Source organism: Peromyscus maniculatus, chromosome 2 (genome assembly GCF_049852395.1).
Source record: "Peromyscus maniculatus bairdii isolate BWxNUB_F1_BW_parent chromosome 2, HU_Pman_BW_mat_3.1, whole genome shotgun sequence".
Lineage (NCBI taxonomy): Eukaryota > Metazoa > Chordata > Mammalia > Rodentia > Cricetidae > Peromyscus > Peromyscus maniculatus.
Genome location: NC_134853.1, coordinates 119,059,524 through 119,072,740, shown reverse-complemented (window position 1 = coordinate 119,072,740; position 13,217 = coordinate 119,059,524). Strand labels below are relative to the sequence as shown.

The 13,217-nt window shown below is 41.9% G+C and overlaps 1 protein-coding gene across 18 annotated transcripts in view; it reads right to left on the bottom strand.

Moving 5' to 3' along the window:
- Window positions 1-13,217, bottom strand: part of Patj (PATJ crumbs cell polarity complex component) — a 330,512-nt gene that overhangs the window by 173,338 nt on the left and 143,957 nt on the right. The window contains exon 1 of one of the 18 annotated variants that reach the window (XM_076564547.1): window positions 8,225-8,619. The exons of 15 other annotated variants lie outside the window; for them this stretch is intronic. In XM_076564547.1, the coding sequence (XP_076420662.1) occupies window positions 8,225-8,246 (22 nt within the window). In that variant the 5' untranslated portion in view covers window positions 8,247-8,619. Of the gene's footprint in view, window positions 1-8,224; window positions 8,620-13,217 lie in introns of those variants that run through there. 2 more of the 18 variants (XM_076564545.1, XM_076564546.1) reach the window with 2 other exon arrangements.

Below are 13,217 nucleotides of genomic sequence, written 5' to 3'. Positions count from 1 at the left end.
CTGTCACCTTCTGGAGATGGGACAAAGGAGTTGGCTTTATTATATTATTTTAATAGACCTCTATAGACTATTGTTGGGCTGGGATGTGGGTCAGTGGTAGAGTTGCCAGAAAGCAAGACCCAAGTATGAGAAATCACCAAAAATGTTTCCAATTTGAAAACAGCACTGAGAAAAACAGTATACATTTTAAAAGCATTCTGTATAATCATTTGGGTTACACTGTGCATTTCAAAACAGGGGAGGTTTTTTCTTTGTTTAAGTCTCCACAGAAGTATTATGCTACCAAATACCCTGTGGTTAAAGCACAGTAGACAGGTGAATGAACTGGGTAGACTCTGTTTCCAGTCAATGCCTCATGCAAAGCTGCTTAGCAAAAGTCCCTATGGGCGCTAGTTCATTGTCACCAGCACCGGCACTGCCAGCATTAGGTGTTTAATTATATTTTCTGGGGGAGGGAAAATGATAGCTTCAGATAATTAAAGTGTAGAAGAAAGTAGAAAGGAATTATGATGTGGTATCTGCCCGGTGACCTGGCCCCTTAGTGACGGAAAACGGAAGCCAACTCTCCTCTTTGCATGTACTTGCAATCAGGCCTTGAACACAGTATTATTTCAAATAACTGTCTGAATAAGGTTCAGAGAGGAAGGAAGCAGAGCCCTAGTTGAGATGCAACAACGTTCTGTTGAGGTGTCGTCAGCCGTTCATTGTTCCACGCTGTCTTGTTAGCACCAGCAGGGAAGAAACTACCTCTGAACAGTACAGGCAGAGCTGCAGGGCCAGCATAAATATATAAATGATATATAAGAACACCAACTTAGAAATACTTTAGTACCTAAACCGATTCTTATTAGGAATGGGGATACAGTCCAATGGTACAATATTTGCCAAACACACACACACACACACACACACACACACACACACACACACACACACACGAGTCTGGGGTTTTGGATTTTTGAGACAAGATCTATGTATCCCTTGGTGTACTGGAATTCATTATGTAGACCAGACTGACCTCAAAGCTACAGAGACCTACCTGCCTCTGCCTCCCAAGTGCCACCATGCTGGGCAGGCCCTGGGTTTTTTCCCTTTAGTACCTCATATTAACAACAATAACAATGTCCCCAACACACACATGAACACGCACACTCCTACTGCAATGAGTGAAAGCCTAGAAAGATTAAAATAGTAATAATAGTAATGATGGTTTTTTTGGGTCATTCACATGTTTATTTATTATTTAGAAACAAACTTTAGAGTCAAAGATCTTTATTAAAGGATACATGGCAAAGTTAAAGAAAAAGCTACTTTTCAAATTCCATTTTGCTACATTGTACCTATTCGCCTCTTACAAAGTAGTTAACTTTCCATCTCCATCCCTTGTCCAGCCCAAGGAACCCGAGACCTTATTAAAAATGTGAAGAGTGCAGCAAGGTGCCTCCTACCTACCAGTTCTCTGGGCCTCAAGCTTGTTCCCTTAGCAGACACAGCTTTCCTTATCTCCTAGAGAGCTCCTAAAATCGCCACTAAACCAGTTTTAATTACACAGCATGTCTTAAAATTATTGTTATAATTGTCTTTATTTTACACAAGAGTAAACAGACTGTGAGGGTTTAACTAACAGGCACAAGGTTGCACAGAAATTAATTCTTAAACAGTGACGAAAAAAAATATCCCACGAGTCCTTTGAAACTAGTTTAATAGTAAAAAAACATGACTTTTGTCATTTGCTCTAATGTGAACTAAACATAATTCATTTCATTTAAATAACACTAAGCAATACTCAGTACTTGTATTTAACAATTTTATCCAAGGCTTCTGAGCCATGATGACACTGTGCTAAGTGAAATAAGTCATCACATAAGGTCAAATACTGTATGACTCCCTTCAGTGGGGTATAGTCAAAATCACAAAGGTAGGAAATATAATGGTGGTTACCGGGAGCCAAGAGGTTAGGGACAGGGGAAAACAGTGCTGTTTAATGACTGCAGGGTTTCAGTTTAGGAGGATGAAGATGTTCTGAAGAGCTGGTTTGCAACAGTGTAAACAGCTGACTCCTTGGGCCTTCAGGATGGCTCAGTGAGTAAGAAGCGTTTGCCACCAAGCCTGACAACCTTGGTTCAATCCTTGGAACCCATTGTGGAGGGACAGAACCAACTTGCAAGGTATTTCCTGGTCTCTACACACATGCAGTACATGTGCACATTCTCTCTCTCTCTCTCTCTCTCTCTCTCTCTCTCTCTCTCTCTCTCTCTCTCAATAAAATAAATCTCTAACCCCTATGAAACCAGATACGTGAAAAGGGTGTTAGGTGGTAAATTATATATACTTCTTTTTTTTGTTTGTTTGTTTTTTGGTTTTTTGAGACAGGGTTTCTCTGTGTAGCTTTGCGCCTTTCCTGGAACTTGCTCTGTAGACCAGGCTGGCCTTGAACTCACAGAGATCCACCTGGTCCTGCCTCCTGAGTGCTGGGATTAAATGCGTGTGCTACCACCACCACCTGGCTACTTTTTTTTTTTTAATAACAAAAGAATACCTATTTTAAGAAGCCCAGCCTTAACAACTGTACTTCAGGTTCTGTTGTGACCTAGGTGTCCATTCATCTAAACAACCAGTATGTCAGGAAGGAGACCACAAGCTGCACATAAAGGCTCCCCAAGGGAGGCGACATTTCTCCCACATACCTGAAAAAGCTAGCATAAAACCATTATGTTCTGAACATCCGGCAGCTAGGGCTCTGACAATGTCACAAAATAGATACCAAAGACTGTCAAAACGAGCAGATGATGTCTGTCACCCACACCCCTCCCACAGAGCAGCAGACGATGTTAGCTCAGGGGCTGGTATTGTGCAGAGTTGTAAAGCATTTATGACCTTGCTTTGAGCTTTAACATCTTTTTTTTTTTTTTTGCAATATTTTTTTTTTCAGGTACAAAGATATAACAGCTTTAACCTGATCCCACATTGAAAGCAGCTGACAGGAGGGACCAGGACAGGATTTCACACATCAGTGACCAAGTGCTATCCTCACAAGAGAAGGAAAAGACGGGCTGGACCTCAGAGGAAGAAGTGAGTGGCACAGCCAAGGAGAACGCAAGCCTAGAAGCCGCTATTTGACACCAAGCTACAGTCTCAGGGGCGATTCTCAACTCCAGTTTATAATGATAAAGATGCTACATAGATAGTTACCTTCAAAGAAATGATCTCATGTAATAATACTCCCACAGACCCTCCTAGACATAAGAAACTTTGGACGCTGGGAGGGACTAAGTGAACTGTCCCAAAATATTACGTTGTAGAAATCAGGCCCACATTCTACCTAAGTCACGGATTCAAAAAGTTACCTCAAGCTCTTGAAGCCACACTTTTCCTGCCTGGTGAGAAGGTGTTTGCAGCTTTCTCCCTCAGAGGACAGACGCTCAACTAGAACCAGGTTCCACTCACTTTTATATCCCCAAGACATCAATGTTACATGGCACCCAGAAAGCACACAGATAACTCATGCAGGACTGTGGCCTTCAGTTGTTGAGGATGGGACACTGAATATACTTCACCCTTTTCAGGCAAGTCATCTTTGCTTAAACTTTAGTGGAATTCTATGTTACTAGCCTCACCCAGAATCAGCCAAGGAGGTGCTCATAGGACCAAGTCTCACTGCCTGGTTTGAAGGGCACCTGCAGTCATGGTGAAGGCCTGTATCTAGTCTCTCAAGAGTGAATTCCTGAGTGCTCAGCTTCTTCAACAAAGCCAAGGAAGAAGAGTCTGGGTTGGGGATTGGACATGGGCCTAAACTCATCTCTCCAGTTGCGCTGAAAAACTTGGGCTGCCTTTGATTAGTCTTCCCAGGATGTTGAATATACAATGTGAAAACCGTAGCAATTCTGAGCTGGGATTGCCTGTGAGTGCATAGTGAAATGCTCTGAAGCACATCTGATAATGGCCCTACTTCCTTCCTGGGCTTCACTTCCTTTTCACAGTCCCAGGCCTCATATAGGTGTATTGTCTGTAACAATCACACCCCGCAGTCTGCAGGTTGCCACACGCTCTTGTTCTCCTTACTTAGCACTCTGTTCCTGGGCTAGTGAACTATTTAGCCTCTTCTACGTTTTTGGCCCTCCTTTCATGGTATCAAAGACAGAAGTAAAACATTCCCATGGAAGTTAGTGGGCCATACTTTGAGAACGATTCTGTTCACTGAAAGGTTCTGTCACTTTTCACTTAGAATAAAAAAGGCACAATATATACGCAGGGAGACTGAAGACAACTTAAACTCTTATTTTAAGGAAAAACAAAATCTAGACAGCTGATCTCAGCACAGCGCTACAAGCCACAGACACCGTGTTCACAAGGAAAGTAGTAATTAAACCTGAGAAAACATATTACAGATCTCAGAGGGCTAAAGAACAGGAAGTCGCCACAGGCTCTGTTACTCTGCAAACCAGATTACCTACCACAATGTCACTTATTAAAGAACAGTCAAAACCGGGAACTAAATAACTTACAAGTTATTAAACATACATCACAATGGCTGACATTTGAAGAAGCAGAGCAACCAACATGAAAAGGAGGCTTCAGCAGTTCCACACAGCACAGATCAGCAGTCACAACTGACGTAGAATACCAGCATTCTATATCCCTGCAGACACATCCAAACTTTTCCAAGAAGTCTGGTTGCTCATGTCTGAAATTCCCACACCTAGAAAGAGGACTGCTACAAGTCCGACCTGGGCTACATGGTGAGGTCCAGGCCAGACTGGGCTACGCTTTTCAAAAACAAACTAGAAAAAGAAACCAAGAAGCATCATCATCTCCTGGTGACCACTCAGCTAGGAAGCTAGCCCTCTAGCCATCAGACAACAATCTCTCTCCTAGAATGCTGTATACTGCAAGATCTTTTTTTCATGAGACTCTGAGGACTCCCATTCCCAGGATGTACCTGCATCTGGATTATTTGTTAAGATTTGAGGCAGCAGATACTGCAGGAAATTGAGTACCTGAAGCTAAGACCGAGCTAAGACCCAAGTGCAATTCAAGACACTACTGAATAAGATACGAATACCACCCATCTCAACCAGGACAAATCCGGAAATAAGAAATGACTCAAAGTACAATTTTTCCAAATTTTCCCCTAAACATTTCATGAAGCCACCAACTCACCCATTTCCATCTGGTTAACATCAGGAGACCTGCTACTTCTCTGAATGCACTAATTTTTCAATGAAGGAAGAGAAATCTGCTGGTGCCGGAAGGGAGGTCTGGCTCATGCCGTGCTGTGCCTCAAACCGTAAGGTACGCCCTTCAGCTCATGGCACGTCTCCATTACTGTAATTTTCCCAATTCAGTCTCATTTGCTTGAATGGGAACCTTCAATATTAAAATGTGGAGTGCTGGAGAAGGCAGTGAACGTTTTTTTCAGAATTTAGACCATCAGCATATTTTAGGGGTAAGGTAATCTAATTTGCACATCTATCTGCCCAATGAGTAGATAAACAAACACACAAACAAACAAACCAAAAAAAAAAAAAAAAAAAGAAATTACCAACTAAGAGGAAAGTTGTCAACTAGACTCAGCAAATGAAATGAATTACTTGAAATTTTGCAGTTAATACACATTAAAAACACAGACTATGGAGTCATGTACACTTCACCTATAAAATAAGACCAATAATGCATAAAACTATATGAGAAACTATAAAGAAAATAAAGTGTACAAAGCATTTAGCAGAGTATACAGTAAACATTTAAAAAAGGAAATCAATGAAACTAGAAATTATATTTCAGTGTCCTAACATACCAGATGATTAGGTTAGCTACAACTACCATTTCTAGTTCAGAAAACACTTGAACTTGTAGACTTCAGAATACAGTGTGAGAAGCACCTGGTCAGTTCCTCTCCTTTCCCTCCCACTGGCCCTGCCTACAGTGCTTCTTTGCTCTCAATGGACTTTCTGTTCTGTCTCTGTTGGTCCCTCTCTCCCTTCTTTGCCTCCCCCCCCCCCGTCCCCCCCCACTCTCCCTGCCCTCAGTTTCTCTGTCTCACTATGTAGCCTAGCCTACTCTCAAAGTCACAAGAATCTTTGTACTTCAGGCTTCAAATGCTGCAATAATAAGCGTGCACACCTTACCTGGCTCACACATACTTTCCTATTTCTAGACAGGATCATGTTAGACAGTACATCATGCTTAAGCCCGTCTAAGACACCATCAGCCTCCCCACTCCAACAAAATAAAAATAAGTAAATAGACAGACAGACACATGTGAAATTAACTGAGTGCAGAAACAAAGAACACCACGACACTAGACATAAATACACTTTGAAATTGGGGGCTGGAGAGATGGTTCAGTGATTAAGAGTGCTTACTGCTCTTTCACAGGACCCAGATTTGGTTTCTAGCACCTATGTTAGGTGACTGACAACCTTTTGTGACTCCAGATCTGCTGTCCTCTGACCTCTGTGGGTACCTGCAGACACATCATATGCATAACCTCACGCAGGCATACATCTATACAGATAATAAACAAACAAATATTTAAAAACTAACTTGGAGTTAAATGTATAAAGATAGGAAGGAGTTTTTTTTAATGTTGAAGATATTGACTATAAAAATCATGACGAGTTAACCCTGAGCAGAAGCACTATTAACAAAATACAGCACACACATGTCCCACTACAGCATGTATTTATAGCTAATCACAGCTTTAAAACTGAGTTCATATATTGTTTTGATTAAATGCAATGGACATGACAATTCCTAATTATTGCATCCACATAATGCAGTTTCCAGAAAGCTGCTATGGCAACCCCTGGGGGTTTTACCACAGCTTTGAAGCATGGACAATAGCAACTTCAGGGTCGTGAGGAGATTTAAATGTATTTATAATTTGGATTGATCTAAAGAAAAACAAAACCAATCAAACAAAAACAAAAACTGAGAGACTGAAACACAAACACAATGAGCCAATGGCTTTAGGAGTCTAGAGCGAAGCAGCCGGACCCACCAGGCTCTAGGCCATCCCCACAGTTTCTTTGTCAAGGCAAGTTTGAGAAGGAATATTGAAAAGCTGACAGCTACCGAAAGCAGTTCTAACTGCAGGACAGAAACAAACACAATGTAGACAGTTGTCCCCATGGGCAATCTGTGACGCATATGTTTAACAGCTCAGATGTTTCCTGGAAACTAAATATGCAGACTGAACAGTAGGTCATGAAGCACCCTCACACCAAACTGCCCAGAAGTGACGCGGCAGTCCAGAGCGAAGTTCATGCTCAGTGGTCTTGAGAGAACAGCCAGGAACAAGGCTTGCTCCCTTAAACTGGGACTGCCGCATCTGTCCTGCTGGTGCAGGAGAAAACCCAATTTGAGTCATTCTGCTGAAAATAAAAAGAAAGTCACATTGCAGACTCTGAGTAAAACTGTCTCCATAGACAAAGGTACTTAAGAAGAAGACCCTTATTGGTTCTAAAGATCTCACATCTTAACTGGATAAAAAAGAGCCCTGGTTCTAACACATTAATTTTTAAAAAGTCAAACAGGAGCTATGCTATTGAGAGTCAGAATGTTTATTTAACAAGAAGTTGCTGGTGATGCTTGCGGAGGCTGAGCTCCCACCACACCTAATGACTCAAAGCTGCAGGCTCGAATGATGGAGACTGCCGACCAGTCACAATGATCAGATAGTATTCAGGGACTATTTACAGTTTAGAAAAAGCAGCCTTTTGTGTGCTGCTGGTTCCTTACTGATACTCTGCTTTCATGTACATCTAAAATGCTGACTGCTTAGTTTTAAAATTAATCAGAATACCTCATTCTAACGTAAATACCTTTGCCTTTTCAGCATAGTGAAACCCCAAATTGCAGCAATAATACTAATAGATGTCCAGGAGACCTACTTCTCAATCCCGATGCTGAAAGGCAAGTATACTGCATGCCCCGAGTGTTAAGGATTTTGGCGCAGAAACTACTAGCATATTCTTGACAGTCTGATAAAGTGCCTCACTTTCCAAAAACATCCTAAGGATGATTCCAGCCCCGGCGAGGCTTGCTTCCAGCATGCATCCACCTTGCACATGCCTAAGCACCCTCACTCTCTCACTTAAGAGATGCCTTAGCTTACTTACTGCTGCTGAGATCTTTGAACCGATAGCCTGCACCAGCATTCAAACAGCATCTGACTGCATCCAGCAAGACCTGCAGATGTCATCAGCAACGGAAGCCTTACCTGGGAATCCCCCGTGGACCATGCTGCAGGAGTGCTCCCTTCAGGGCTTCTGCATTCCTGACAGTCGACGCTGGAAGCAGCTCCACTCTCCCCCCAGCCTCTGTCCTCTCTCTTCTCACGACCTTGGGCCTATTTCCTTTTTTTTCCTCAGGTTTTATTCTTTTTAAGGGCAACGTATCAGTCTGTTTCTATCATGAGAAACAATCAATTAAGCTAATTTCAATCGCTCCCTCAAGCTAACAGTCACATCTGCTAGTAGGAGAAAGCTGCCTGGAGAAGTCTGCCGGGGAGAGGCAAAAATCCCTGGTTCTCCAGTCAGATCCTCGGATGCTGCACGATTCTGGCTGTGACACTCGGTCACCCTGCTCACATAGGGACTGCATACTGCGGGCCGTGACACTAGTCACCCTGCTCACACAGAGAAGACAGCTCTATTTCAGAGCAGGAGGCAATATAAATGTAACTGTTTATTTTGTGGCCAGCTTCAACTGATATCATGGTAATGTCCAATTTTCCTGCTGAAAAGCAGTAATTTGGGAGACAGTATCTTTCCAATGCAAATTAAAAGGAGCTATAGATTTGAGTCTGACCCCAGTTCAGACTAGTCATCTACATCTCTCTTCCTCACTGCTTCCAGCACAAAATCATGTTAACTACAAAGCTATCAGCCCAAACTATAATGTTTTCATTAGGTTCATTAGTGCCTCTGACATTTTAAATAGAAGTTAGCTTTGGGAAGAAAACCTAAGGGGGGGAAGTAATTTGCAGAAACTGTTAGAAGAACAAACAAATAAAACAAAAAAACTGAAGCTGCTTCATCCACCCGACCTTGCCCAGCCCGGGCCAGCACACCTAAGTAGCATATAGCAAACTGCAAAGATGTCTGTCATTTCCATCACACTCTAAATCTGTCAATCACTTCAGTGTTGTAGGAACTACAGACACAAAATTTTCTGTGTAAACTGGAGATAAAAAAATAATTACTATGATTACTGCACCATGAGTTAAGTGGGAAAAAGTCAAGAACACACAGGCCAATTTAAATTTAAATGCAGTTCAAAGGTATTCAACAATGCCCTTTCTAAATGTACGCTTCTGTTAAATTCACCTGAATTACAGCAAGGGCTGAAGCTTAGAGCATTTCAAAAAAGTTAAATTAGGAAACCAGCACTACCAACCTCTAATCATATAGCTAGGATAAAAATACTACTTATTTCACTTAATTATAAATAGGAAAAGTTCATGAAAGGAAATAAACTCCATCGGAAATAAGGAAAATCATTCCTATAAAACTAAAACATTTAATCTTAACCTGTACTCTTATATCCCCCCTGAATTTTGCACTATCAAAAATAAAAAGGAGATCGTATATGCGGATGTATTTAGTAATGGCGGGCAGAAGCTCCTCACGCTGCCCTGCTGATCGGCAGTGAGCATTCTCAAGCTCTTTACAGGCTTGGCTAGGAACTGCTCTTGACTGTAGTGACATCTATTGGCGAGGCACAGATAACTAGAGTCCACACTGGCTGCTCAATAGACCTTTGTTTGCCATATGTTTGCTCCACGTTTACAGGCAAGCATTGGGGGGCGGAGCCCACAAGTGACACTTGGGTCTAGTCCTGCCTCATCAATACCCCATTTTGTAGTTTGGGGCAAATTAATGACTCTTGGTCTCAGGATTCTCAGCCTCAAAATTTGACAAACCTCAGGTGCACTTTACGACGCTGAAACCCCCTCCTCTCATTACAGAAGACACTGACTTTCCTTCCCTTCTTTAAGGCAGCGTGCTACTTGAATTCTCCTCCTCCTTCCATAGAGACCTGTTTACAACTTCACTATCCCTTACACATGCAATATTTAATTCATAACTTAAGTTGTAATGATTGGAACATCTACAGTAAGTAGAACTGCACCTTACAAATGCACAAGCCTATGATTTTAATAAACTTAAAGAATTGGAGTGGTTTGAATGAGAAGTGTCCCCACAGGCTCAGGTATTGGCTCCCAGTTGGTGGTGCTGTCTGGGGGAGGTCATAGAACCTTTTGCTGGAGGAAGTCAGTCCCTGGGGGCAGGGTTTGAGAGTTTATGGCCATCCCACTTTCCATTCCCTCTCTCAGCTTTTTGTCTGCAATCAAGATATTAACTCTCCGCTTTCCGTGCCTAGCCCCATGGCTTCCTCCTGGCTATCTACTCTCTTCCTGTAGAACAAAAGCCTACTTTCTAACGTAAGGAGCTTTTGTTCAGTACAGAGTCTCAATTTTAGAACATTGCTACAACCCTCACAATTCCATGAAGCCTGATGTCAGCTCAGCCCTAGTCCTAGAACACTTCAGTGTGTAGGATTATCCCCTCAAATCCCAGCCAGTGACAGTTGAACCTCTATTTCTACTGAGACCAGTGAACACTTGGCAATGTGTGCAGCTATTTTTCATGTTCACACGTAAAGTGGGTGGGAAGGTGTTGCTGCATCTAGTCACATTTAGCCCAAGGAGACCTGGGATGCTGAAACATATCTTCCCAAGCAAAGACAGCCCTGCAACAAAGCACTCAGCTGAGATGGTGGCACAAGGTACAAGCTCTACACAGAATGGGGCGACCGCCAATTCAGAGCAGTGGAAGGGAGAGTTCTCCACCCTCTTTTATTTTCCAAAATTGCCTGGCATTTCATTTACAAGTCAAAAGAACTTCAAGTTCTCATATTAACTAAAAGTATATGTCACTTAGGATTTGGATTCAAATCATGTTACTCTTTCTTCTTTAAGACTTACTTGTTTTTAATGTATGAGTGCTCTATCTGCATGTGTGCCTTTATGCCACAAGAGGGCACCAGATCTCATTGTAGATGGTTGTGAGCCACCATATAGTTGCTGGGAATTGAACTCAGGATCTCTGGAAAAGTAGCTAGTAGTCTCTTAACAGCTGAGCCATCTCTCTAGCCCCTCATGTCACTCTTCTAGACTGCGTTAGCGATCCAAAGCCTCAAGAGTGTGAGGCAAGCTTTCAACCACTGTATATCCCAACAGTTTTACACTCCTGATGACAGCACCATGACCGTTTCTAGTTTTCTCTAGTATTAGGAAATGTGCAACTTTTCTAAGTGGATAATACCGGCAAGGTGCACATATCTGTGTTTGTGTGTTTATACAGACACATGCATAATTCATACGTACTCCTGCATATCGTAGCCAAAATATTTTAGATTTAAATTTTTTGAGACTGACAACCATGTCATGTGTGATAACTGTTCTTTCTGCTCTTCTGTTTATGGAGGGGTGTGGGGGCTGAGCTCCAGGCTCTGCTAGCTTCCTTAGGATGGAGAGCCTAACAAATATCCCTGTCCTCTTCCAAACTCAACATAGATTTTTTTGTTTTCTGGGACAGGTTGCTCATCTCCTGCATGAAAACACACAAGAATTTCCTGTAAAACTATTTTTAACATCAAAAAGTGTGTGTGTGTGTGTGTGTGTGTGTGTGTAATTTTGTATATGCACACAAATAACATTTGAAGAAATTGGACGTGCAGTAAATAAGTGCTGACAAGTAAAGCCTGGGGGACAGTCTAATGAGGATGTGTTGGGTGTTAAGAAACAGACACTGGCAGAGGCTGCACAGCTCTGCTGGAAGGAGCAAACCCACTCAACGCACCCTGTAAGGGGGTCCACAGTGAATTATGAGTTCTAACGCAGGAACTTTTTATTAGTTTTCCCTCCTGCACTTATAAATACTTGATTTCACAGTACCAGTTTCATTAATAAACTTCTTTTCCCATAATCCCAGCACTCAAGAAGCTGAGGCAGGAGAATGAGTTCAAGATCAGCCTGATCTACATAACAAGACTGTTTCAGAAAAAAAAATAAAAATGCAACAACAACAATAACAACAACAAAACAGGAACTGAAGCAAAACATGAAGTTATGAGGTCTTATAATCTAGGCTTGATAATCTGCATAAGCCAGGTCACCATGGGAGGTTATCATTATGCTTCATAACTGACATACTGTGCTAGGTGAGTATTCTACCAATAACACATGACTGTGGGAAGGAAAGACTACAAAAGCTATGCAAGAATATTATAGCTCATAGTAAACCCAGATAAAGAGGGGGGAAAGATGAAAAAACAAAATACAAAGACAATATTCTATTCTGGAATTATTGCATCAGAGCAGGGCTGTAGGGTTCCCACCACGATGGGCACTATACCTCTATTCTCCACTTGGAAACTAGGTAACAACAAACAGCTCAAGACTAGCTGGTTTGTGTGGTTCTAGCTGCTTCACTAAAAAAATACTTATTTGTGAATGTGTGTGCATACACGTGTGCATGCACGTACAGGCTAAAGGATGATGTTGTATGTGCATATAAACATATGCATGCATGTACAGGCTAAAAGAGGCTGTTGGGTGTCTTCTTTTATTGCTCTCTGGCTTATTCCCTTCAAACGAGTTTCTCACTGAACCTGAAGCATGCTGTCTCAGCATGCTTTAAAAATTATATTTTTTTAAAAAAACACAGCCCATGTAAAGCCAACCAGCAGGTAGAGTGGCCTTTCTAGACAGCAGCTGAGATGAGGTGGGTGTGAGCAAGCAACACAAGGGGTCAGGCTGCTGGGAAAGATGCTCTGACACGGGAGGGCTCTCCCCCTGGGCAAAGGGAACAAAGACCACTGAGACAGGGAGAACTTTTCCCCAGAGTGGAGACCCCTAATTGGTTACCAAATACTAAAGATCAGCCCTGAAATCATATACATACAAGCAACATTAAATGGACTGAGAAGGTTATAGTTATATTTATGTACACATATATATGCAACAACAATAAAAAAGATCATGAATTCGAGAGAGTGAATGAAGGGGACAAAGGGAAGGAAGAAATGATGAAATAATAATTATATCTTAATTTTTAAAATGGGAAAATAGAATGCACTGATACTGGATAGAGGTCAGCAGAAAGAGTATCCCTGCAGCAGCATAGTATTCTCATCCTGTCCCTACT